This window comes from Chrysemys picta, chromosome 8 (assembly GCF_011386835.1).
Source record: "Chrysemys picta bellii isolate R12L10 chromosome 8, ASM1138683v2, whole genome shotgun sequence".
In the NCBI taxonomy this organism is placed as follows: domain Eukaryota; kingdom Metazoa; phylum Chordata; order Testudines; family Emydidae; genus Chrysemys; species Chrysemys picta.
The window spans coordinates 55,857,528-55,883,370 of NC_088798.1; the positions used below are offsets into that span (position 1 = coordinate 55,857,528).

The 25,843-nt window shown below is 47.6% G+C and overlaps 1 protein-coding gene across 2 annotated transcripts in view; it reads right to left on the minus strand.

The window, feature by feature from the left end:
- Positions 1-25,843, minus strand: part of CACNA1E (calcium voltage-gated channel subunit alpha1 E) — a 267,448-nt gene that overhangs the window by 45,086 nt on the left and 196,519 nt on the right. For both annotated transcript variants that reach the window (XM_065554517.1, XM_065554515.1), the window contains 13 exons: positions 24,483-24,642; positions 23,666-23,795; positions 21,131-21,190; positions 20,251-20,357; positions 11,160-11,256; positions 9,229-9,389; positions 7,929-8,066; positions 6,950-7,151; positions 4,613-4,777; positions 3,455-3,565; positions 1,515-1,598; positions 1,253-1,378; positions 471-536 (listed from right to left, as the gene is read on the minus strand). In XM_065554517.1, the coding sequence (XP_065410589.1) occupies positions 471-536; positions 1,253-1,378; positions 1,515-1,598; positions 3,455-3,565; positions 4,613-4,777; positions 6,950-7,151; positions 7,929-8,066; positions 9,229-9,389; positions 11,160-11,256; positions 20,251-20,357; positions 21,131-21,190; positions 23,666-23,795; positions 24,483-24,642 (1,607 nt within the window). The remainder of the gene's footprint in view (positions 1-470; positions 537-1,252; positions 1,379-1,514; positions 1,599-3,454; positions 3,566-4,612; positions 4,778-6,949; positions 7,152-7,928; positions 8,067-9,228; positions 9,390-11,159; positions 11,257-20,250; positions 20,358-21,130; positions 21,191-23,665; positions 23,796-24,482; positions 24,643-25,843) is intronic.

A 25,843-nucleotide genomic window follows, 5' to 3' on the forward strand; every position in this document is an offset into this window, starting at 1 on the left:
AGGTTGGGGCCAGACATTAGTGGGACTTGAGTCATTCCTAAGGTTTTAGGCACTATAAAGTTCTGCTTGAAAAGAAAGAGGTAAACTGAGCTGTCCACATGGATTGCCCACCTGAGCATAATATGAGAGATCTCTGATGATGTAAGCCACAGGAAGGGTTCCATCCATGTGTATACATCACTGGAGTCATGGTGACATAATCCTGGAGAAGGCAGTCTGGATATGTACATTGCCAGAGGATTCTGGGGGACACACACTGCAACCTGTGGGTGTATTAAACACTGCAGCTCTTACTGCGCAAGCCTTCAAACCTCTTCAGCACCTGTCCTGGTCAACAGACTCCAATACAGTAAGCAGATGCTAGACTGGATAATGCTAAAGTGAGTGACAGAGTGGACCACTCTTCACTGTCTGCCCCAGAGAGAAGCAGCCTTGTAGGAGCATACGCACACCTGGACGCTTTTGCTTACCTGCATCCCAATGATTGCATATATGAAGAAAAGCATAGCGATCAAGAGACAGACATATGGGAGGGCCTGAAAGGGAAATACACAATAGTCTGGTTTAGCAAGGTAGAGGCTTCAGAATATTAGTAAAATGCAATAGCTTGTGAACTGTGCTAAGCCCCCTATGGCCTATTGCAATTAGTTGCAAAGAACCAGTCAGAATCACACTCCTTGCTGGAATGGTGCAACATCTTCTCGACTGTTGAATTCCAAAACAAATACAGGGACTAGAAATTAAAATGCCACATAATTGTGATTTACAAAATACAGACAAAGAATTTAGCCAATGCAAAAGCACCACACCAGACAGTGCCGCTGGCAAACAGCTGGCAAACCATGCTGGGTACTGATATGCAAATGAGCACATCCAAAAAGACCTCCAAGGACCCTCTTGAATGGTGCAGTCCCCTCCCCTCCATTTTTTGCAAGGAAGCTTTTACTGCATCTCCCTTCTGCATTTAGAATTAGAGGTGGGTTAATTTTAAAAAGTTCAGAGGGTTGTTTCATATAAACTCTCTACAACTTGGATGCTGATCCAAAATTTTCTCGTTCTTTCTGAACCCCAACAATTCATAAATATCATAAGAATAATACTTAGTCCTGCCAAGAGTGCAGGGGATTGGAGTAGATGGCCTCTCAAGGTCCCTCTCAGTCTTACAATTCTATGATTCTAAGAATGACACAAGTTGAGTAAATGTTCCTCCACCACACCTGCCCCCCACAGGGGAGACTAATGTGTCCTTTACCTTGAAGGACTGCACAAAGGTCCACAGCAGGATACGGATGGTGTAGCCCTGGCGGAGCAGTTTGATGAGGCGAGCAGCCCGGAACAGCTTCAGGAAGCTCATGTTGAAGCTGCTGGTGTTCACCAGCTGCAAGAAGATCAAACAATCAGAAGAAGGCAAAAATCACCACGTCTATCCTCCACCCCCAAGGAGAGGAAAGGAGCAAGGCACCCCCCTCCCGCCTTCAATCGCTGGTACGAATGTCCAAGGTCAGAATATTCACCTTGGTGTCTGTCAAGATGATTTCTGTGATGCTGCCAATCACGGTGATGAAGTCAAAGATGTTCCAGGTGTCCCGGAAATAATTCTGCAAAGAGATCAAAAATATGTGGATGGGGAGCACAATGATCTCAGATTCAACAACGCTGAAACACATGCCAAGTCTTCACAGATCACCACCACCACCACCACCACAGATGCTGTCCTCTTTCTATGCAACCAGCCTCTGGAATACTGTCTTGTGCCTCAGGGGGTTGTAGCCCAGAACATATATATGGTGAGGCAGATTTTCTATAAGATAACTCTTGCGTTGAATAAGCCAAACCGCTAAAAGAAGGCACAGAATTCTCTTGCATTGTCAAAAGGGGACTATAAGAACAGAGAAACTACTGCAATCCTGCCTGAAGGCACAATCACAAGTGGATGAGCCCAGAGACACAGTTGTCTATTTAAACTATGCAGCAGAATATCTATGCAACTGAATATTAAATACAATCAGGTGCCTAAATGGTTATCTACAACTTCTGAAGTCAATGGAAGTTTTGCCTGAATAAGAACTTCAGGAACTGGCCTACCAATAACACTTTGCCTTTACATAGCACCTTCCATTTGAGGAAATCAAAGTGTTTTAAAGGGGTGTATAAGTATCATTGTTCCCATCTGATAGATAGAGAAAGCGAGACAGAGAGAGATTGAGAGCCCAGGAAGTCAGACATGCAGCCAGGATCAGAATCCAGGTCTTTTGATTCCCAGTCCTTTGCTCTAAACACTAGACCATGCTGCCTCCTAGATAGATAGATCCATGATTCAGAAAAGGGTTGCTGGTGTGCTGTGCACCCCAAGCACACATGCTGCTGGGATAGAGGAGGGCTCTTTGCACTCACAGAACTGTCCATTGACTGGCTCAATATTCTGTCTCCATGTCTCGGAGGTTGGTTATTCACTATTAATTATTATTTATCAAGTGCAATAGGTGTACATGGCTCCTCATAAGCTTGCAACAAAAAAGTCACTGCCCTGTGCATCTTGCAATCTAACAGAAATAGTTTAATGTAAGTGTGACATATGCTGGACTGCCATAGTGGAGAACAACCAGATGTCATCCAGCAGGACAGGTGAGAAACAAAAGGAAAAAGAAATAAAGAAAAAACAGAATCAGCTTTTCCCAAGAGTAGCTGAAGACAAGAAAAAGTGTTATGTTCACAAACACCACATTCCTTGGTCTGAATAATGAGATAATTAGTGGTGAATGGCTGAGACTCAAGGGAATGCTAATTAAATATGAAGCCTTTCACCACTATATCACCAGTTCCAATCTGGGATCAACAGTTATCAATGAACGGGTATTTCATGGCCTGGTTGAAAGGAATTAGTGGACTCAATCCAGTTCTTAGTGCACAGGCATCAACATAATATCAGTCACCAACACAACTGGCACCCTGGTTAGCAGCCTCAGCAGAAAAGCCAAAGGCTGAACAGGTCTAGACACTGAATTGCCCAGGTGGGGAATGGTGACAATCTGAAAGCTGTCACCTGCAGTAAATTCACAGAAAATATAAAAGTCCATTAAAAATAACATCACCATTTGGGTTCCGCAGTGGGAGTGATTCTCAGTTGCTCAGATTAAATGAAAACCCCAGAGATTTCACTCTAAGATATTGACTCAGGAATCTGGAAAGCTCTGGACTGACCAAGAAAGCTGGTAGACATCCAGTGTCATGGTGCTTAACAAGAATCCAAAGCAAGACTCCAACACCCAGAATAAGTACAGCACTCAAGAAGATGCCAGAACTAAATACCAGTTACATACCAGGAAGCTAAATCCCATTACTAATGCCAAAAGAACAGAGTATTAGCTACACACTAGGAAGCCAAAGTCCACTACCACTGCCAGTTGAACTGAGTACCCAAAGCTGGTATGAAGTACTAGTACCAATCACTTACCAGGAAGCCAAAAGCTATGATCTTCAGGACGCATTCCAATGAGAATACCATGGTAAATGCGATGTTCAAGTACTTAAGAGCCAGCTCATATGTGTAAGGCGCGGAATAGTACTGCCAGAAAGAGAGAGAGTCAGAACCATCTACAGTCAGCTACCAAAATTGGATCTTACAAGGAATCTTTAGTTCCATGGTGGGATTAGACTTTGCCCAAGCTCCTGAGATTTATCCCATGTGTTTTACTATTGACTGGCAAGTGACAAGCCCCCCACCCTTTTCTTTAAGCCTGCTACATATCCAGTAATATTCATTCTGCCCTTCTGCTTTGTTTCTGCTGAGGTTAAGGAAAGAGGATGGAGCTGAGGGGAAGAAGGGTCATCCAGGTGGCAACCACTCCTAGGTGTTGATCACAGAATCAGCCCAGATTACATTACAATTGCCAGTGTCCCACTAATTCATGAGGTCCTCCTGTTGAAGGCAATTGTTGTTGCAGCATCACTGTTTGTTACCTGTTACCTGTTCACAATGTAAGGGTGTACTGAACTTTCAAGTATGCGTTTGTGCTCTTGAAAGAATTTCCTACAGGCTATGGGGAAAGCAACAACAGAGATGGTCCATATTAAAACAGGAGAGTATTAGCCATCCTCCTCAAGATTTGAGGAGATGGAAGTTGGCACCTCAGTGTAGAACATGCAAGTGTCTGCACAAGGAAGACAAAAAAAATTATCCTTAGGTGGAAGAATTGCATTTGGGCAAGCAAATCATTTAGTCAGATTCCTAACGTGGGTGTGAAAAATGCAGGTGCAGTTTCAGAGGCTGGGGTGAGGTCCCTTTGAAAATCTGGCCTTGTGTGCCATCAGGATTAATTGCCTTTCAGGTTTCACAGCAAGCACTGTGCTCGATGGATTGAGTGCAAACTGGAAATATTTGCTTGAATAATGAAGACACTGGTGTAAGAGCTGAGGCTGTGACCCCATCAGCTTTCCTAGTCATCTATACCAAGAGACATGATATGAGATGGGACCTGGGTGCCAAGACCCCAGCATCTTCTTAAAACAAATAACATAGTTTCTAAATCCCCCCCTGTCTATTTCACCTCCTCTCCAATTTCCTACACAGAGGCATGCCATCCTGGGTCTCTGGTACACCCGGTCAGCTCACCTTCATCATCAGCACCACGGTATTCAGTGCTATCATGGCCATGATGGTGTACTCAAAGGATGGGGAAACCACAAAGTGCCAGACGCGGTACTGGAAGGTGTGTCGGTTTTGAGGCATGTAGCGCGTAAGAGGTTTGGCACTAATGGCAAAGTCAATGCAGGCCCTCTGAAACAAAACAAAGTCTGTTAGCTTGCACTCAGCTTCTTGTCTTTCCTCCCACTACCCATGATGCCCTGTTACTGGTTCTCTGCTACAGGTGAATGGAAGAGAGTGAATATTGTCCTCCTGAGCTGTGCGAATCCCAAGTCCCTGGGGGTTCCCTGTACGTCATTGTGCGGAAATGTGTTGACAGCCGGATAGATGGGCTGAGGAGAGATTGGCCAGAGTATCTGCCGCTATCAGGATCCTCAGGTCCTTCCTCCCCTCGAGTTAGGTGGGTTGCCTGGGGCCATGGAGGCTACTCCAGTCATTATGCTGGAGACGCAGCCCTACAAAAACTCTTCTGCCTTCGGAGATCTTGGGGGATGATGAGTTCCCCAGCACCCAGCTGAGCTAATCAAGCTGAGCGTTGGGAACGGATCTGTCCCAAGAAGCAGAAGGTCACTATAATCTGCAGCAAAATGTATACCCTGTGATGGAGTGAAACAATGCAGGATTTTCCCATGACTGCATTGTAATCAATTTCACTCCATTCACATTCAGCATAAAATAACGGCATGAGTTAATGACGTTACTACTGTGGTTTAGACCCAGATGGAATAAACTTAGACAATCAGAGCACAGGGACCTTGTACAGTTACTGAACTGTTACGCGACAGTTGTTTTCAGAAACTGTCTCCTAAACAGATCCCCGTGTCCTATACTGCCCTCCACATGCACATGCTCGCTGCAAACCACATGATCACACCAAACCTGGCGGCCCCAATTACTTATTTTATCCAGCTGACAGAACATAAAAAATCAAACTTAACTGAATTATGTCTCAAAATTGTTTCTTCGCTAGATGTTCCAGGCGAATCAGACTAGGGTTCTTCCTGTGAACTCAGTAATAGCCATACCCTGGAATAATGAACACGTGTGTCCTTCCACCTTGGCATTTCTTTAGGCCAGGATATGGTTATTGCCACATGGACAGGAAATGGCCTCAAGTTACCATCTGAAAATCACCCACTATTTGGGAGCATTTGGGCAGTAACAACACAGGAAATCCAGGCAGTTACATGTACGCCCACACCTTGAATACTGCGTACAGTTCTGGTTGCCTCATTTCAAAAAATATATATTAGAATTGGAAAAGGTACAGAGAAGGGCCACAAAAATGATTAGTGGGATGGAACAGCTTTCATGTGAGGAGAGATTAAAAAGACTGGACTGTTTAACTTGGAAAAGAGACGACTAGGGGAGATACGAAAGAGGTCTATAAAATCATGACTGGTGTGGAGAAAGTGAATAGGGAAGTGTTATTTACCCCTCCATATAACACAAGAACCAGGAGGTCACCCAACCAGGCAGCTGGTTTAAAATAAACAAAAGGAAGTATTTCTTCACACAATGGCAATCAATCTGTGGAACTCTTTGCCCAGGGATGCTGTGAAGGCCAAAAGTATAACAGGGTTCAAAAAAGAACTAGGTAAGTTCATGGAAGATAGGTCCATCAATGGCTATTAGCCAAGATGGTCAGGGATTCAACCCCATGCTCTGGGTGTCCCTAAGCCTCCGACTGCCAGATGGCAGGACTGGATGCCAGGTGATGGATCACTTGATAGTTGCCCTGTTCTGTTTATTCCCTTTGAAGCACCTGGTGTTGGCCATTGTCGGAAGACAGGATACTGGGCTAGATGGACCAATAATGCCGGATAAAATGCAGATGAGGAAAATCATTTTCCTCTTCCAGTCTAGGGCAAAGCCTCTCTGGCAAGGAAGCAGGTGGGGGAGGGAACATGGCTCCCTAGCTCTTATGTTTGAGTGCCAACAGGGGTGATTCACAGCCGCCACACATGGGTTTCCTTTATAACGATAGCCTCCTTTTCAAATAGCTGGGAAGCCTGGTGAACTATTGCTGGCTGGATGGTCAGGACAAAAATGTAATCAGTGAGAATGACTCAGGTGTGATTAAAACATCCTACGTTCCAGAAGCAAATGCAAAGGGAAGGCAGATGTCGCATAAGCTGGAGTCTAGGCTGAAGAGAACTTTACTGGATTCCAGCCAGGCTTTCACATAATATGCCTTAGCCCTCAGCTCCACCACTCCATGGTCTATACCTGAAGCTGTCTGTTGCCACAATACATGCAAAACAAAATCATCCTGCCCTCTGCTCTCCTGTTTTTATGTGTTACCTCGTTCTTCTCCAGACTGCACTCCTCCATCATTTTGTCTCCTTGCTCCTGGAAAGTGATGATGATGAGAGCCACAAAGATGTTGACAAAGAAGAAAGGGAAGACCACAAAATATACCACGTAAAAAATGGACATCTCCATGCGGTTACTGCGGCTGGGCCCCCGGTCCTCCTCAGTCACATCCACTGAATGCTGCAGCACCCTGGATATACAGGGACAAAGAAAGGCACAAAGGGTCACATAGATGCCAATGGCTGGTCCATTCTGGATGACTCTCCACGTTGTACTTGACTAGGAGAACATCATGTACCAAATGATACCACCTTTAATATTCACTTCCATCTGTCCCCACTGTGCATACTGGTTATGGTGATAAAGCAAACCTTCTACCTAACCTGCTCAGTCATGGACATACTCTGACAATGCTGGCGACCTGTTTCATGACAAGATATTCCCCTCTCTTACATTACAAGAGTCCCAGAGCTCTTCCCATTGTCTACCCTGGACGGTGGGCTTTGCCAGAGTTAAACATACGTCCCTCATAAAAAGGGGTATCCCAGAACGCCCCCTTGTTCAACACATGGTAGGGGATTGTCCGAGTTCTGCCAACATGGTGAGTGGACTAGCCCACAGAGTTCCCCTCTGACTTATGCTGGGAGATGGACTGGCCTCAAATTCCCCTCAGGCCCACTCAGGGCAGTGGACTGTCCCAGCATTCACCTCCCAAGAAGGGAGTTGGTTCCACCAAGCTCCTATACCCATTAACTGGTGAGAGTTCTCACATACTGATATAATTTATTGACCTATCTCCTTCCCCCCAACTCTTCTCTCAGTGCCTTCTACCCCTTTCCCATCTGGAGAAACCCAGTTACTAGCCCTACCATTTAAACAGCTCTTCAAAAGGGGAACGTGAGGTTTCTTCAGGAATCCTGTGCCCCACAGACACCTGGAAGCAGACAGGACCAAGCCCAATACTCACTGTGGCCACCCCTCTCCAGTGGAGACAGTGAAGAGCGTAAGCAAAGCCCAAATGATGTTGTCATAGTGAAATTCATGGCGCTTCCATTCACGACACTTCACCTCCATCTTGTTTTTCTCATGGTCCACGTAGTTGCCTCTGTAAGGTTAGGAGACAATCATAGAATATCAGGGTTGGAAGGGACCTCAGGAGGTCATCTATTCCAACCCCCTGCTCAAAGCAGGACCAATTCCCGGACAGATTTTTGCCCCAGACTTTTTTTTTTGCCCCGATCCATAAATGGCCCCCTCAAGGATTGAACTCACAACCCTGGGTTTATGCAGGCCAATGCCCAAATCACTGAGCTATCCCTAACATCAGGACCTCTTTATACTGCCAGGACTGAAGAGGATTTAACTTTGCAGGGCAGCAGGGACACTTTTCTCCCCTTGTAAGGATGGAGAAGTCTTGATGGGGAGAGAAAATTAAGGAAATTGGAGGTGGGGAGAAACAAGATGAACAGGTTGAAGGAGACAGAGAGAAGGGGAGAAAAAAAGCAATCAAAAAGAGAAGGAAAGAAGAAAACAGACTGGGAGAAGAGTGGGGAGAAAGAGTCAGGGAAAGATTGAGAGACAAATGAAAGAGAGAAGGAAAAAGGGAGAGCTGGTAGGCTGAGCTTGTAACAGAGAATGTGTCAGAAGGAGAGTTCAGAGCTCATGCAATTCTTCAGGCACCTCCAGATTCTTAGCCCATCACAGGAGTTAATGTGAACATTTTGAACAGGGCAGCAATTCAGAATCAGTTTTTTCCCCATAGAATTTTTAATTGAAAAATGTGCTAGAAAGCAGCAGTGATAGTGCAGGAGATGCTCTTGGAGCAAAGGAAGCACAGCTCTGGCTTGAGGAGACCAGTCTGTCTTTAAGTGAGATGGGAAGCTCACTGTTCATTTAAAGACAGGCCTTCCCGTACTGATCCCACAGGGGACTTCTCCCCAGAATGGCAAGGACAATGCTCTGAAATGCGGCAAAATTTCACTTAAAGGATGAGAAAGGAGTTCATTCCTCACGGAGTCCAGACATTTGTACTAGTCCTTTAAACAATGCTTTGTGGCTTTGATTCCTTGGGAAATGAGGAGTGGCTCCAACCCATGACCAAGGACTTCACAACCCAAACTGTATATTAACCAGCATCTGAGGGGGTGAAAGACCAGAGTTTTCACTACTGGCCCTTCATTTATCTACTTCTCTCCACACCACGGGCAGGAGTGGATGCCTTTGCCAGGGAAGCAGACTGGATCATGCATGCTGCATGGTGTACCTACATGCAATCCTTCTCTGTGTCCTTAGAGCTGTCCGTACAGTAGAAAAATTTGCCCTTGAAGAGCTGGACAGCAATGACTGCGAAGATGAACATGAAGAGCTTGTAGACGATAAGTATGTTGAAGACATTCTTCAGGGAAGTCACTACACAGTCAAAGACAGCCTGCAGGAGAAGGCAAACCAAAGGGCATCATTCACCATGCAGAACCTATGTATTTTGTCAGAGGGTGGGACCAAAGCTACCTAAAAAGGACATCTGAGGAGATGTGTCTCATTCCTGGTAGGAAAAGGATGCCAGAAGCAGACACTGTCCCAGGCAGAATAAGCTATTTTATAAATGACCAGAACATCCCAAAATCACTTATGGGAAAGCATTGCCCCAACAGGCACAAAGGATATTTATACCATATAAAGGTTCTTCACAACCATGTCTCAAGGCAGGATACAAGACACCATAGTACAATTAGCACTACTTAAGAACAGTTAGTGAACACTTATTTATTTAGCCTCACCTCCAACAACAAGATAGACTGGATATCTCTAATTACAATCGAAAGACACTGTCCTGTATGGCAGGTAGGCCTGAGGAATAAAGAACTGTAGATAGGTGCCCCAGACAGATATGAGATCCATAACCTTATGTGTACTAGATGTTTATTCTTTCAGCGTGATCATTCTTACCAGGGATTTCAGATAAAAGAACGCTGCTGTTTTATAAAATATGCTTTTCAAAAATAACCTCTAGAAGGCTTACTCTCAACGGAGTGCACTTTTTAAATGAGTCATTAATTTAAAAGCGTTCAGCTGTTTTTAGTATACTATAAGCCTGTTTTTTTTTAAAACTCAAGTTTCCATTTATGTGTTCTCTGATCAACCCAGGGTGTGAAAATGCCAGTGCAGTTGGGATTGTCTTTTTGTTCTGTTTGTGCAGCACCTACCACAACAGGGTCCTAGTCCATGACTGTACCAGACACTATGGTAATACAAATGATAACAGTAGTAATAATTGCAAAAACGAATGAATCCTTTGGACATCTACCTTCCTACCTATACTGGCAAATGAGATAGTTAGACCTCTGCACTATCATTTGCAGCAGTTGAAGGCTGATTTTAAAAATCAGGCCCTGTGAGTTTACTCTTGCAATGGAGTATTTTGTTTTATTTTGTCTACACTTCATGCAGGCTCCATTGCAGTATTCTGGACTCTATTCTGGACTCCGCCAGCCTTATTAAGTCAGAACTGCAGGGGGTATGATAGCTACTTCAGCCAGCCTTGTGGAAGCATCAGAACTACCTGCAATGCTGAAAAAGGATCAGTTCTCAGTGCAAAAGGAGCTCAGGCAGCCTTGGTGGGATCTAAAGACAGACATTTAGATCAAGAGCTGAGCTTTCCCGAAGTTTGTTGGTGGAGGGATCCAGGTCTGGGGGTTTGATCAGCCTATCGGAATCAGCACCCAGGATCTGGGGGCTCGTGTTGAGGATATTTTTCATTGCAGTGGCAGGTTAAATGATTCCTGTATGTTGTGGGTGCCGAAACAGGGTTCCCCAGTCCCACATCAAATGGGCATTTAAGAATCCACACCTGCTTTACATGACTGAGTAGCCATATATGAAATTTAAGCCGTCTATTATTAGTAAGGTGCCATGACTGAAGACTGAGTTTGTAGGAGACCTGTAAACCAATCTGTAAGGTTTGTTGATTTCTTTGAGGTTTGGGAACGAAAGGTAATTGATATAAAGCGCAAGCACTACTCTATCTCTTCCTAACCAGGGAATTGGTCCTAATTCCGTAGGCTGGAATTCAAATTCAATGAGAGAGGAACGAGGAAGGATCTCTCTTCTACGTTGGGGGATACTCTGATTGTTACCTCACCAGGATTCTGTCTGAACCTGGGGAGAAACGGAACCAAGGACAGAGAATTTTAAGCATTACCTTGAGTTTGGGCAATCGTTTAATGGTCTTCAGAGGCCTCAAGACCCGGAGCACACGCAGAGACTTAATGGTTTTGATATCCCGGCCTTTGTTGGTCCTACAGAGTTGGAAGGAGGCACACACATCCAAAAACAAAACAAAGAGAGGCAATAAACTTCCTGAGTTTGGGAGGAATTCATTGGAGATTTTCAACAGCATTCACTACTTCCCAAAACATGCACACATGAGAAATCTAGGGCCACAGGCAGCCTAGGTGAAAGCCGGTGTCAATCCATTAGCGTCCAGGGGGCTATACCTGCCTCCAGAAGCAATGGGTGTTCAAAACACACACTGAAAACGTTTGAAAATGAAAAATTAGGACTCTCTGGATCAGAGGACGGCAAGCAGAGCACTAAGCTAAACATCAGCTTTAGTGCATTCCCCCTTCAACGAGGATCAACTGCAGTAGCAGATCTTGTTATTGTGAGAAAGAGTGAGGTAACAAGGTTAAAGCGGGTGATCCGACACTCTCGCTGTGCTGGGCCATCTGTTTCAAAGGCGCCACGCCACGCAGCATTCCTGCAATGTCATAAACTCATGCTGCCTGGCATGTCTGAGTTTGTTTTCCTAATGCAAATGCTTTTTCCGCTCTGTGCAATTTACAAACGCGAAGAACAAAATGCCACCAATATTGCATTTTTTAAACAATTGCTTCTGCTGTAAGCAAATTACATCGCTATAACAACAATAATGCACAAAATAGAAGAATGCAAATTTCCTTTGTTGGCAAAGTGCTCTATCTACTGGTATCTAGCTCAAATTTTTCCATTGCACTCATCTCTAGTATCTGCCCTCTCTGTTCTAGATAAGCTTAGGCCATGTCCTCAGTTGTTTCACGGCTGAAAAACCTGGGCTCACTCACCATTAACTAGCCTGCTATTAGCTGTGGCTTGCTGGGCTGAGGAATGCTTTCCCTAATCAGTCTGACGGGTAATCTATAGCACAACTTTATACTCTGGTTATAAGGAAAAAAAACAGATTTTTCTCAAGGGAAATGTTGTTAAAACCCTGATTTAAACTGTGATTTAAAAAAAAATCCAAACCCAAAAACCTAGGTGGGTAGCTACCAATATTCTGATCTGCGAACAATCAGAATCTTATTTTGTATTAGTAAAATAGACAAGGCTTTCAGTACATTTTGCATCCATCTGCTGTACTTGAAAACCTCTAGAAGGAGACTTACGACAAAGGGTACTTCTAATTGCACGGCTCCTTTTGTAAGGGTTAATACAATAGAAAGCACAATAACAGACCTAACCATAAACAGATGCAAAGAAAAACACTAATTAAAACTCCTTAACAACAGTACAACTCCACAAACACCACATTTAACGCGATTGCACAAACACTGGAATTAACCCACTTCATGCTTTGGCACCGTTACTCTGTGGGAGATGTTTCAACACATCGAGACCTCTCGCAGAAGCACTTATCAGACTCTCCTGGCCTGTGGTGCTGCCTGTGCAATTTTCACCTCCTATTTTTTTAAAGCCTTTGGGAGACAGACTATTTTTTATTTGGAAGGCAAATAGCAGCCCATTTTCTCAGCCCAGCAGCATGAGGGCCCCCCGCTGAGATGTTCTCACAAGGAATATGCTGTGAAAGGGATTGGGAGGGAACATCTAGCTGTCAGTGGCTGACATGTGACACTAGGACTGTGTGAGCTTTTTCTAATGAAACCAAGAGTTCACAAGGGGTTTCAACAAAGCTTGGGGAATTTAGGGTTATGCCCAAAATGTGAAACCAGGAAGATTTTGCCTTGTCTCAGGTTTCTTTTGGCTTGGCAGGTCCTGGGTCACCATCTCCGAACAGGCTTCCTCCTGATCTTTTGGTATCTGCTGGGGGGAGGAGTGGGGAAACCTTGGTGGCACTCAGGAGCTTTTCAGGGCAGCGGTCAGATCCTGCCCCTAACCCTCCTTCTTCAGGGAGGTGGAGCAATGGCAAGACAAGCCAGCTCTGACCAAATGCTCAGTAAGACAGGCATCTCACAGCAAGACCAGAAAATGGTCCTCAGACCCTATTGCTGTGCACCGCCCTTTGCTTTATTCTGGGACTGAAACGCCAATAGCCGAGTGCACCCTGGGGGTCTCAGCCCCAGACCAAGGTAAAGGGCAGTGTGAAGCAGCATAAGGGGGACCGGAGGATCATTTCTCATTCCTATTGCTGCAGGATGGAAGAGGACAGGGCAAAGCACCTATTTCCTGAATTTACCTGCTAAGGATTTGCAAGGAGTGGGAAAGGAAAAGTGTTTGACTTGTTCCTCTCTCTGAAGCAGAATGGGGAGGGGGACAGGTCATACAGCCATCCCTGAAAAGTCAGTGGGAGAAGAGGGAGCTAGCTAGCCACAAGATTTACACAGGAGATGGCAAAGTGTAGGTGGAAAGCCCAGGTCTGGGGGCTTGTGATCCTCGCCTGAGGTGTGAGAGAGTTAAGGGATGTCAGGGATCTTCTCCCTCTGTCCCTGCTGAGACCAAGGAAAGGGGCTGCCAGAGAGGGAGAGGGATTTATGGTGCCTGGTGAAAAGTATGTAGAGTTTTAACCTGGTCATTGGCAAGACTCAGTAATTTCATGCAGAGTTGTCTCGTGTGTCTAAAACACAAGGGGTGCACATACACACAGCGACCCTTTAAAAGGGCCAATGGAATTAAAACCATTATGTGTCACCAGCGGCGGCTCCACGCACCAGCGCTCCAAGCGTGTGCCTGGGGCAGCAAGCCGCGGGGGGCGCCCTGCCAGTCCCTGCAAGGGCGGCAGTCAGGCTGCCTTTGGCGGCATGCCTGCGGGAGATCCGCCGGTCCCATGGATTCAGCAGCAATTTGGTGATGGGTACACCGAAGCCGCAGGACCGGGGACCTCCCGCAGGCAGTCCGCCAAAGGCAGCCTGCTTGCCGTGCTTGGGGCGGCAAAAAAGCTAGAGCCGCCCCTGTGTGTCACACTACTCTAACACGAACACCCATTACTGAACAGTGCTATGTCTTCAGTGAGAACTAGGGTGACCAGATAGCAAGTGTGAAAAATCGGGACAGAGGGTGGGGGATAATAGGTGCCTATGTAAGAAAAAGCTCAAAAAATCAGGCCTGTCCCTATAAAATGGGACATCTGGTCACCCTAGTGAGAACACGGGGGTCTCTTCCACAAGACACTCTATTATCACATGGTCCCCAGAGAATACTTCTAGGAAAGTCACTGGCTGGCTCACAAGCATTTTGACTAGCTATTAAAGTGGCCCCTGGGAATAATGTTATCAATCACTTTTTCCAAAGGAAAGGAACTCAAATGTTTTTTGGAGAAGATCTTCAGGTTTCTTTTCATTTTGGGGTTCAAACTTAAACATACAGGACCTGAGCTTGGAGCTGTGCTCGTCTATGCCACCCAGCTGAAGATGATAATTCGCTCCGCCTTCTACCACTTGAACATGGAATAGTCCAAACAGCAGAATGCAAGGTTTGGAAAACTCAGCCAATTGATCCCTCTGATTGGGGTAGCATCTGCTATTGCTTTATGAAAAACGAAGAACAGGGCATATAACCATGGCTTCCTATTGTACCATGGACATGGTACTCTTCACCGATCTCCACTGCGTGTTTATTTCCAACACAGAGAGAGAGAGAGAGAGACAGACTGCTGTGTGTTCTTCTATCTTGGAATACAAACCCTTCTCTCTCTCCTTGTGAGGATCTCCCATATACACCTGGTGATGTTCCATCTGAGGCCCAGTTCATTGGGCCCAGATAGTCACAGCTGGAAGGATTGAGTATGGGGCACAGAACTTGCATTCTTTACAATGTTCTGATGTGTGCACCCACACGATTTTGATATCCCCACCCCACTCAAATTCTCTCCACCTTTACCTCCTTGGCATGAAGTGCTGATGACTTTGCAAGGTGGAAAGGACAAATGCAGGCAGGAAGTCATATGGGATAAGAAAACTTCAGTTACACAGTCAGACAAACCACCTTCCCCAAAAGCCCATTTTCCCTGGCTCGTAACCCCCAAAAGAATCAAACAGTATAATTACCCCAATGTATTCCTGTGGGTGATCCAGTCAGGCAGCCACAAAACAAAAACAAACAACAGGTGGGGAGAAAACAGAGAAGATAAGAAAATCCAAGAGAGAGAGCCAAGGATGACAGGGAACGAGATTTGCATTAAAGTGGAATCACAAGCCTGTCTCACAGCCTTGGCATTCTGATATTCTACACATTTCAGCACTACAAGGCCCTTTTTTTGCTTCTCCCCCTCCTCCCAACCCAACCCAACCTGAATTTAAAAGGCAATCTGTATATCCACTGTACCACTAAGAAGATTCCCTTTACCAGGAACCACAATTCCAGACATTAATCTCTTCTCCATTGAAAATCAGGAATGACTAATCTACATGTCACCTGGAGCCACCCACCTCTCTTGATCCTGATTAACATACTCTAAATTCAGATGAGAAGAGGAAGTTGATTTGTAGCTGGGGTGTGGTCACTAATACAAGAGAAGCCAGAGGAGCGAGGTATTCTGGATGACACAATGGGCACAAGCCCTACCCCTCTCCTATCTGAATAAAATAGACAGAACGTGGAATGAATGTGGTGGTCATCCCAGTCTAGTCCCTGAAGGGGATAGCAGTTCCAGAGAGACCACAGCTCCAGTGAATCCTCACAGTCAAACCTTTAGCTTAGTTATTTTATATATATAGCCTCCAAAGCTAAAGGTTTGACTGTGGGGATTCACTGGAGCTGTGGTCTCTCTGCAACTGCTGTTGCGCCAGGCTTCTCCTGTTGGTTCGAAAATTGGTCTTTACTTATTTATTATTTATTAAATAGAGACCTTTGTAGGTATGTTGGGGGGGGGTTATGTAGGCTGCATTTAGTTAGATACATTAGCTCTCCAGGCAGAGTTTGAGTAAGAGGAGTTAAGCTGGCTGCTCTCTTTGATGGCATACCAGAGTTTTAGGTGACATGGTGAAGTAGAAGGTGATCTATGGATTTGTGGCTTTACAGATCTGGGTTTGTCTGGATTAGTTTTTAATAACAACCGGGCTGTGGTTATTTCTCTGGAAACCTCACAAGAACACACAAGGATTGCATGGCTGTTTTGTGACAACAGTGTGCCATCAAACAATAGACTAAATGCTGTGTATCTAGAGAACCCATTCTTCCAAATTCTGGCCTTGTGCCCATTGGATTGCATCAGATACATGTTGCTGATTCCACAATCATAGGGGAGCGTCCTGGGGCAAACCTCCTTGAATGAAGAGAAGGTATCAAAGCTTGCACAAATTTACAGAACATTCAAATACTCCGTGAGTGTTCTAGCGTTTCTTCCCATGAGAAATGCTGAAGGTGATGACATATCTTTGTAAGGATATTCTATACATGACAACCTCCACTCCCCACCTCCCCCCACACCTGGATCCAGTGTTCCATCTGTGACTCACTAAGCTCAAGTCTCCCGATTTCAGGACTCTACCACATTGAGATTGATAACAAACATAATAGACTGACATCACCCGGAGACTTGGTGTTATGGGTCGCCACAAATATACAGCAAGGCCGTAAAACAGCCCCTCCTTCACAAATGGCATGGCAGTAACCCAGCTAGATGTGCAAATACCCAGAAAGTCCAAGGCTGTGTGCCTTTGTTTTGCTCCCCCAAAAAGCAAAGGTGGACGAGGGAGAGGGGTGCATAGCCCCTGTGTGAAAACCAAATTCCGTACAAAGAAGATCATCCAGGGAAAAGAAAAGTGAATTCAAGAGCAATCCAGAAGACGCTTCCCCTTGAAACCACAATGGAGCAAGGCAGGCAGCTATGGACATTTATAGTTGGTGAACATTCTGCATCTCCGCAGGAACAGAGGATGGCAGCAGATGTGCCAATGCCTGGCAGTGCCCAGTGCCAGAGAAAAAGCTCCACCCACCAGGCTGAGGAGGTGACAGGCAATCCAAAGGAGAGACAGGTGTTCTTATAAATGCTTTATAATGTAAAAGCCAATTGGAAATCACAAAGGAGCAGCCGTCATTATGCTGAGGCAATTCTTGTCTTCTTTCCCTACCCAAGGTTATGAGCATCAGATCATTTCTCAAAAACAGGAGACAACTGCCCGGGGGAAAATTTGCAGGTTTACATTATAAAGAGCTCTTGTACATGGTGTAAGCAGCTACTGATCGATATATCTAGCACTACTACGTAGGGCAACATATATGTTTGCTGCAAACATACATGAAGGCATGTGGGTCTTCTCTGTGTTGGAGTTTTGAGTGTCTAAACCAATGGACAGAGTGCTTTCCATTGAGAATTCAGCTGCTCCCCAGTGCCAAAAGATAGATTCCCCTTCTTAGAGATGGCCATAGTTGTAAAGGAGCCAGTTGCCAGTCACTGAGGAAGCCAGCTGGGCCTGCAAAACACTGGGGACAGAACCTGGGCATTGTCTGGGTTGGTGGGAGGGAGAGGATGTGGTGGTGACAGTGTCAGGCTGACAGCTCTGCAGACTGAAGTTCTGTTTATCCACAGAACAGGCACAGCCCACGCGGTGACAATGCAAGCTCCCCCACATTGCACTGCCGATGGGCCCCAACACTGACCAAGAAGGACCACCACTGTGGGTGAGAGCAGCGTAGTCACCACGTGCCATTCAATCCATCGTTGTCCTTTCTGTTGAGGCTGAAAAATAGGGGGTTGGTTAGTGCTAATTGTGGTGGTGGTTTTTGTGATGCAGACACTTGTCCACTGGGAAATGGACTGAGAAGCCACCAACAGCCAGCAGATGGTAAGAACTTTCAGTAACTACTAGCTGGGCTGGATCTGAATGGCGACCGAGACGTGAAAGGCTCCATTACCCTACTACCTATCCCTTGAGCTGCGCAGCCTATCCTTCATTGCTCGTATCCCCAGTACAAGCAGCTGTCCTTAAGGGTGGAGCCACAGCCAGAACAGTAGCTCAAATGGGGATGAGTTCAATCTCCACAAGAGAGAGAGAGAGAACCTGGACAGGAGGCAGGAAGACCGGTATTTTCTACCCAGCTGGTAGACAGCTCCTGTGGCATGGCTGACTCTAAATCACCTGAAGACTATCCAAGGAGTCAGAGTCATATCCCCACCTAGCAGAGTACCTGCTCAGTCACCTGGCAGCCTGGCTCAATCCCCAAGATATGGCACCAGGTAGGTCCAGAGGGCTGACCTCATTCCCCCACTTCACTTTCTGGTTGGGTTCCCAGTACATGAGCTAACCTGGCCAGATGCAGAGCCAGCTGAATTCTCCAGGGCTCTTCACGAAGAGAGAGCTGTGACTGAAAGGACCAGAGAGTGTGAGAGAGCGAGCAAGAGAGCAAGTGAATGAGTCAGTGAGAGAGAGGGAGCGAGAATGAGCAGGTGTATGTGCTGGGGGGAGCGGGAAAAGTGACACACAGAAAGGGGAGTGATGGATTATGGCCCATAATCCATCAAGTGACCTCAGGCCTCAGGACCCCTGAGGCCCCCTGCACAGTACCTGAACTGTGGACAAACAGAGGGCTTCGCTCTCCACGACTGTCAGTCCCTCCCCTTCCACCAGCACTAAAGCCACGAGCGCACGTTTCAAAGGCACAAAGAAAGAACAACAACATGACAAACTCACAGCATGCTGGCACACAGGACCCTGCTCTCCGCTCCTTCCCTTCTCAGGGAAGTACCCTGCTTCGACAGTGCTTTAACATTGCTGCTGCTTTTGTGCCCCCTGTCAGTGGCCCTGCCGGGTCCCTAGCAGCAGGGACGCCAATGGAGGAGTGCAAAAGGGGCAGCGACATTAAAGCGCTTTATTGTCCCTGCCCCTTTTGCCCCACCCTCCAGGCTGCCAATGGGGGACGCTGACCCCCCAGCCCCGCCCCTTCCAGGGCAGGGGGGGGGGAGCCGGCTCCCATACCGGTAAGTTTTCAATTTTACTTTCTCCCCTGTGCACGTACTCACTCAATGGGAGGGAGGGGGCTGGGCAAACCGGCAGAAATTAATTCCAACCCCCAATATCTCCCTTGGAAACAGAAGGAAAAAAGGCAGATCCTCACTGACTGGGGTGAGGCCCCGATGAGGTCAGCATGAGGAGCAGATATGCTCCTTTTCTCTGTCCCCATCACAGCGCACAGAATAAGCAGGGCAGTGCCATCCTGGTGTTGTAGTGCCATCGCCTTGGTAGCAGTCTAGGTTGAAACCACTTGGCTTCTGAGCTTTCAGGAAGGTCAGCATGTCAGGTTCTTCCCCACCCGTCCTGTGTGCTAAGTGCAAAGCATCTCTCCTGCTTCGAATGGCTTTGAAACGGCAAGCCAGTCCTCACACCATACCCCTCTGAGATTGAGAAACTGCATGCCACAAGCCTGCGCCTCAAAATGGAGAATGCCGATCAAGGCGAAGCTAAGGAACTGCAGAATTTTTTGCCCCTTGGGACTGGCCTGTCCCTGCTGGCTAATGTACCGCTCCCAGGATGTCCCTGATAATGCAGCTGGTGGAACAGAGGACAGAGGGGTTAAAACAGCCAGTTGTGCTGCTATCTTTAATGAGGAGTACAGGCCTGTAGCATATCCTGAGGGAAATGCCCTCCCCTCCACCAGGAGGCGTGTGATGGGAACTGGCCAGCGGATGTCATCACTGCATGGGAATAAGTGTTTGTTTGCCAGTACCAGCTCTGCCTCACACCGTACTTGTGTCACCTCCGTCCACCCTAGGTATAATTAGCAGATGCCTAACTCCATCTCTGCCACCCCTGCTCTCCTTCCTTCTTCCCCCCTCTGTCTCCTCCTTTCTTCCATGTCGGAGGCTGATGTCCCTGGCTGACGTCCCCACCAACGCCGACAGGGAGAAGCCAGCAGCTGCGTTGCTGGGCGGCCAGGCCAACCTGGTAGGACTCTGTCTCTGCAATGTGACTGTGGACTGCCAAAGGAATGGGAGGTATTCAGAAAGTGAAGGAGACCGAAGAAGGAATGGATTCACAAGAGAAACCTAGCTGGCTCTCGCTGCCATCCTAAGCTCGCCCTGCCGAGAGCGGCTCGATACACCACCCTGGGAAAGCAGGGTAAAATGGGAGACAGCTACTTACGCCAAGGCAAAAGCCACCAGTGCCCCAACTACCACGATGAAATCCAGGATATTCCAGAGGTCTCGGAAATAAGAGCCGTCCTGCAGGATCAAGCCCTGGTCTATCATCTGCAGAGAAGGGATGAAAACACAGGCAGTAAATACCTCACGTAGCATCATCAAGTAAAAACCACCCCACAAGGGGCCTGATTTGCAGGGTTGCTGAGTGCCCCACTGACCCCATTGACTTCAAGGAGCGTTGTGGTTGACCAGCCCTTGGACTCTGCTGCCTCTGTCTTGTTGGGATGCAATCAGGTCAGGATGTGCAGGAGGTTCCATAAACATTTTTTTTTAATCCAAATTTAAGACAGAACTAACCCCAAGCTGTGATTTCACATTCTGCTCGCAGCAATGCTCAGACAATTTCCACCCACAAGGAAGTCACAGTAAATTGAGATTGTGCCAACAGCCGCCCTTCTCTCCCCCACTCCGCCTGACCTTTCCAGGCTCACTCGGCACTAAGGGAGAGATAGTTCAGGGCTAAGCTCTGCTGCCTGGAGTACCCTCATCTTCAACGGTGCTGCACAGCCTGCAGTTCAGCACGCCAGGCAGTGATAGGGCAAGGCATAGCAATGGATCTGGGCAGCTCCAGGGGTTAAAGTGACAGCCACCCTCATTTACTTTCTTCTGACCAAATATGTTGTGCAGAATTTTGTGCTGGTAGAGCAGCGGCCCGTGGGACAGCCCTGACAGCCTCTTTGCTAGCCAGCAGATGGCAGCCCTAAGGAAACAGCTGCAATTTAAGGGGACCCTGTTGGGAAAGCAATGCACACCCGTCCTCCCGCTCCCCTCTCCAGCACACTACACTGGCTTTCGGGAGCTCCTCCGAGTGATTCTCTTACCTTTATAATCATCTCAAAGGTGAAGACACCCGTGAAAACGTAGTCAAAATACCTCAGGACCTGCGAAGACAGAGCAGAGGCAGTGGGTGTTTGGGAGGAACACCCCCGCAGCTGGCAGCTGTACAGCACTCACGCGCCCGGGGCTGCACGCTGGTGCTCACTCGTGCACCCTCCTATGGACCCACACTAACTCCTCCACCGCTGAAGATCAAAAGCAGGGCTTACGTTCTTGTCCTGGAGCCAAGCTAGGAAAGAGCCTATTACCCGGGAGCATGGCACCGCCAGAAACTTAATCCAGGTATCCCATGAAAACTTCCTGGCCATTCATCAAGCCACTACCTATGCTATAAAATCTTGGGTGCCTTTGTGTCTCAGCCAGGAGGAGCTGAAGGCCTCTCTGCAGAGACTTGTGGCTGGGACACCCAATTCCCACCCCTACTTAGGTAAAGCCCTCTGCTCCACTAGCATTGTCACCTCCCCTCCAGCTAATGTACCCCGCCAGAGCTAACCAATCACGGCCACTGGGTCTAGAAATCATTCAGTGCTGGGGGCAGCTGAGGAGGATTTTCAGCGGCCTGTGCAGTAGCAAACGCTGGTTTGATTTTTAACTCAGACCAGTGTGACAGGAATTCAAATCCTCCCTGTCCATGCAGCGCAGTGAGACATAACTGGAGGCACGCTCATCTTTCCCCTTCCCTGCTTCCATTCCCTTCTGACCCTGCTCTGCTCCCCCACTTCACTCTGCCTCCCATTTATCTTCCCTCACTGCCTGCTCCATGGCTCCCTGCTGCTCCCGCTGCTGCACTGACTTCAGACTCCTTCCTCCTCTCTGCCATGGAGTCTTCTGCAGACCGTCCCTTCTCCGGTTAAAGGGGCAGCGATCCCCGCCACTCTGCTAGCTGGGGGTGAAATTCACTGCTGTGCTGGGCCAGCACCAGGCGTGCGTCGTCTTACATCCAACTGAGGCCCCCCAAAGACGACTTAGATCCTGCACAGCCTTTGGGCTGCCACTCTGCACAGGGATGAACTTCTGCCTGCATGAACATCAGTAGAAAGGGGACGATTTGACTACTGTGACATGGTATCCTGGGGGCAGTGACTGACCGGCCCACCTGAGCTGAGGCTCGCTAATGCCAGCTTCCTGACTCAATTTCCTTGTGCAGTCTCTGTCACCAACAACAGAGACAAGTAAGGATTTGCCATCCCAGCTTGCTAAATTCCAACTCTGGTTCTGCCCCATGCAGCACAAACGGCTGGTTTCAGGTAGGCTCTCGTAGAAGGGCCCTTCCAGGCATGATGGCCATTCTAAGCGGCTTACCAAGTAACAGAGGCTGGTCTGTGCTTTCATCCCCTGCTCAGTCTGTCAATGCACCCAGGCTGCTTAAGTGCAGGTGAGATCTGATCAACAGCTTGTCCTCCAGGGACTGACGGATGTAACACACCCATTACATTGCGACAAAGTAACGACTACAATAACACTGGAACAATCTGTGATTTCTCATTCGACAACTGAGCCCCAGATTCAATTTTCCTTGGACAAAACAACACAAAACCTTTTTCCTAGCCTCACTCCTGCTGGGTGACGTGATGTGATAAGATGAGACCCACATCACAGCAATGGCCGTCTCTGTCCTGCTCCCTCTCTTTCTTGTGAGCCCTGTCAAACCACCGGCCTTTGCTCATGCTGTTCCTGTGACCATCTTGCTGCATGCCCCCTCATTCAGTCTCCTTTCCTTTAACCTTGACATCCCCCAGCCTAACTCAGGTTATGTCTTCACTGCTAAGAAAAGGTGCAGTTTACTGCGGGAAAGTCATGTGCACTAGCTATCTCACTGTGCTTCCTACTGGAGGCCAGGTTCTGCACTTTTACGAGATACACTAGGCGAGGTCAGTTACAGGCAAAGGTATAGCACCAACCTTACCTTGCTATGTCATGGGGAAAACTACAGGTGCTTTGTCTCTCCCAGGATTTCACAATGGGATAACGCTCACGCGTTCATTATCTCGCTATATAAAACCCCACCTCTTGGGCAGTCTCAGTTCACCTATCCATCACATCGGACAAGTACCACCAACCTGCTTCAACCACCCTATTTCCTTCTCTGGCCTGACACCATATCCTCTCCGATCAAACACACACCCATCCTGACCCTTGGTACCCAGATGTATCTTTCCCTCCCAGCTGACTCTGGGGCCCCCACACATATTCCTAGACTTCAGATCTCCCTCTTGCTAACTGCACATTAAAGAATGCCAGGGTTTGGAAAAGATAGGTGAGCATCTGGTTGCTCTGAGGGTTTGTAGTTCTGTACTTGATGCTGAGGCAGGATTGAGGGTGTCATGTGGATGGACACATGTAGCAAAGAGGATGCTGGGGAATATATCCCAGCATGCCATCTGCTACCACTCTGCAAAGGAGCAAGACAAGTTAAAGCAAGTACAATTGTTCTTCCTCCTCTCCCCACTTTGGTCTATGCACAGCTGATGTACTGGGCAGGAGGGGGTGGGGAGATCAGTAAGAAAGTGCACAATTACTTTATTCCTGTCCGAGTTGGTCAGGACAGGGTCCTCTGCTGCCAGGGCAATGCTGCTCGCGGCAATCACCAGGAGGATGCACATCTCGAAGTAGCGCAGGTTCACGATGTAATGGCAGGCCCTTCGCACTCTGCAGGAGACATAGTTCAGAGCAATCACTAGCTGTGCGTCTACGTTACCCAGGCCTTAGACAAGGCTACACACAAAAAATTGCCTTAAACGGTTGTTGGTTCGGTTGCACTCAGAATTAGGAAACGCCAGATTTGTGGTTGCCTGTGCAACCTTACTTTGGCCCCCTGTGCATTGAATCAGGCAGGGATCTTGTGGGGAAAAAACTGGCAATGAAAATGTAATTAAAGTTCACAATGCACATGCCCAAGGGGGCTGAATGGCGAACGAATGGAATGGAGCCAGGCTTTGTAGGAGCTGGGCAGCTGGAGTCACAAGGAGTCCATGCACCTGTAGGAGCTGAGCTCTACCCCTGTATGGCTTCAGGGGTAGCAAGCATCAGGCTGCTCATGCATCTCCCAGCCCTGTTGTGTTGCTGAAGCCAGCTGGGCATCTGGGGGTGCTGCGGTAGCTGAGCAGGTGGGTGGGGAAGCCTGGGCCAGTATTGCTCCTGCCCCCCTGGAGCTGAGAAAGCAGCAGCAAATACAGGAAGTTGGTGAGGTGCAAGTAGGAGGCCCCGATGCTGGCTCAGGCTTCCCCAGCTCCTCCAGAGACCCAGCTGGCTGAAACCTACAAGGCCCTGCCCCATCAGATCCTTCCCTTCTCCAGGGCTCAGCTATTCCAGTACAAAGACCAAAGAATATCTCACGGGTTTGTCGTGCTGAAGATAAACATGGAGCTATGAGGCACCATTGCTTTGCCCGTCTCTGAGCTTTTCTCCTTCTTCCGTTTCTTCTTCTCTTTCTCCTCATCCTCTTTTGTCTCTGCCTCCTTTAAGGGGCTGGCTTCTCCATCCGTCTTGTTGCTAACTGCAAAGAAATCAGTCCTTTTACTGACCCAGCAGGTTAACAGCTGCATGGGACATTTACCCTGGATGAAAGTACAGGACATTTTCCCGGGAGATGGGCTGACCATATCAACAGCTACTATGAGCTTTGACTGAAGAGCCTAGTGGTGGGTTATCCACAAGGAACTGGCAACTGGTTGATGGCTTCCCTGCCTGGAATACACTGTCATTCCCAAAATTAGCTCCCTTGCATGAGCACTTTCAAGAGAGTATTGCACACCGAGGCTGCTGTAAAACTTCACGCTCCTCGGTGATTGCTCTGGCTGCTGCCTTGTGAGTGCAACAACAAAAAGAATGATGCACACTACTCAGCCACCTAAGAATATCATTTCTCCACAGCGAGAGGGACTGTGAATGGCAAGATTGCTGTTTTACATTCCCACATCCAAGTTCTGCTGTTAGCGAGAGACAGATGAAAAGGAAAGGACAGACACAGACTGTCAAGCAGAGACAGAGACAAGGGGCTCTAATGAGGCACATTTTTGTGGTGATGTTTAATTAATAACCCAATTTAAAATCTCTCACCTTGAAGGTGAGGGGAAATGTTCCTCTTGTTTTTAGGGTTTGATTGACAGACAATCAGAGTGGGATGGGTTCATTGTACATAAAGTTTAATTTAGTGTTTCGCATAGGCCTTGGCAATAGGAAAGGAGACGGAAGGGGAGGAGGGAGAGGGGGAGGGAGACAGGGAATGAGGGAGTAGGGAGAAGGAGACAGGATAGAGATGAGAAAGAGGAAAGGAGAGAAAAGGAAAAAGAGAAGGGGAAAGAAGTCATATGAGTGAAGATGGATGGGAAAGAGGGGAGGGAATGAAAGAGACAGTAGGAAGGAGAAATGGAGAGGGAGAAAAAGACAAGGCACAGCACAAGAGAAAGTGGGCAACTAACAACCCCTGTACAGTAAGCCACGACCGCACAGTGCAGGAGTCAAGGGCAGAATCAGGGGCCGAGTTACACATTTGAGCACAGCACATGCCCAAAGGGGAGATGCTATGTTTTGCTGGAGGGTTTGTCCTGAGCAATATGCATCAGGCTATTCTGCCCCCGTGGCACAGGCCTGGCTTTTATTCTAGCACAGCTCTTGCGGGGGGAGTTTCCCTGTGGGCTCAAAGCATGGCTGAGAGACTCCTCCTGCATTTCCGTAGTTAGTGGAAAGAAGGCCTT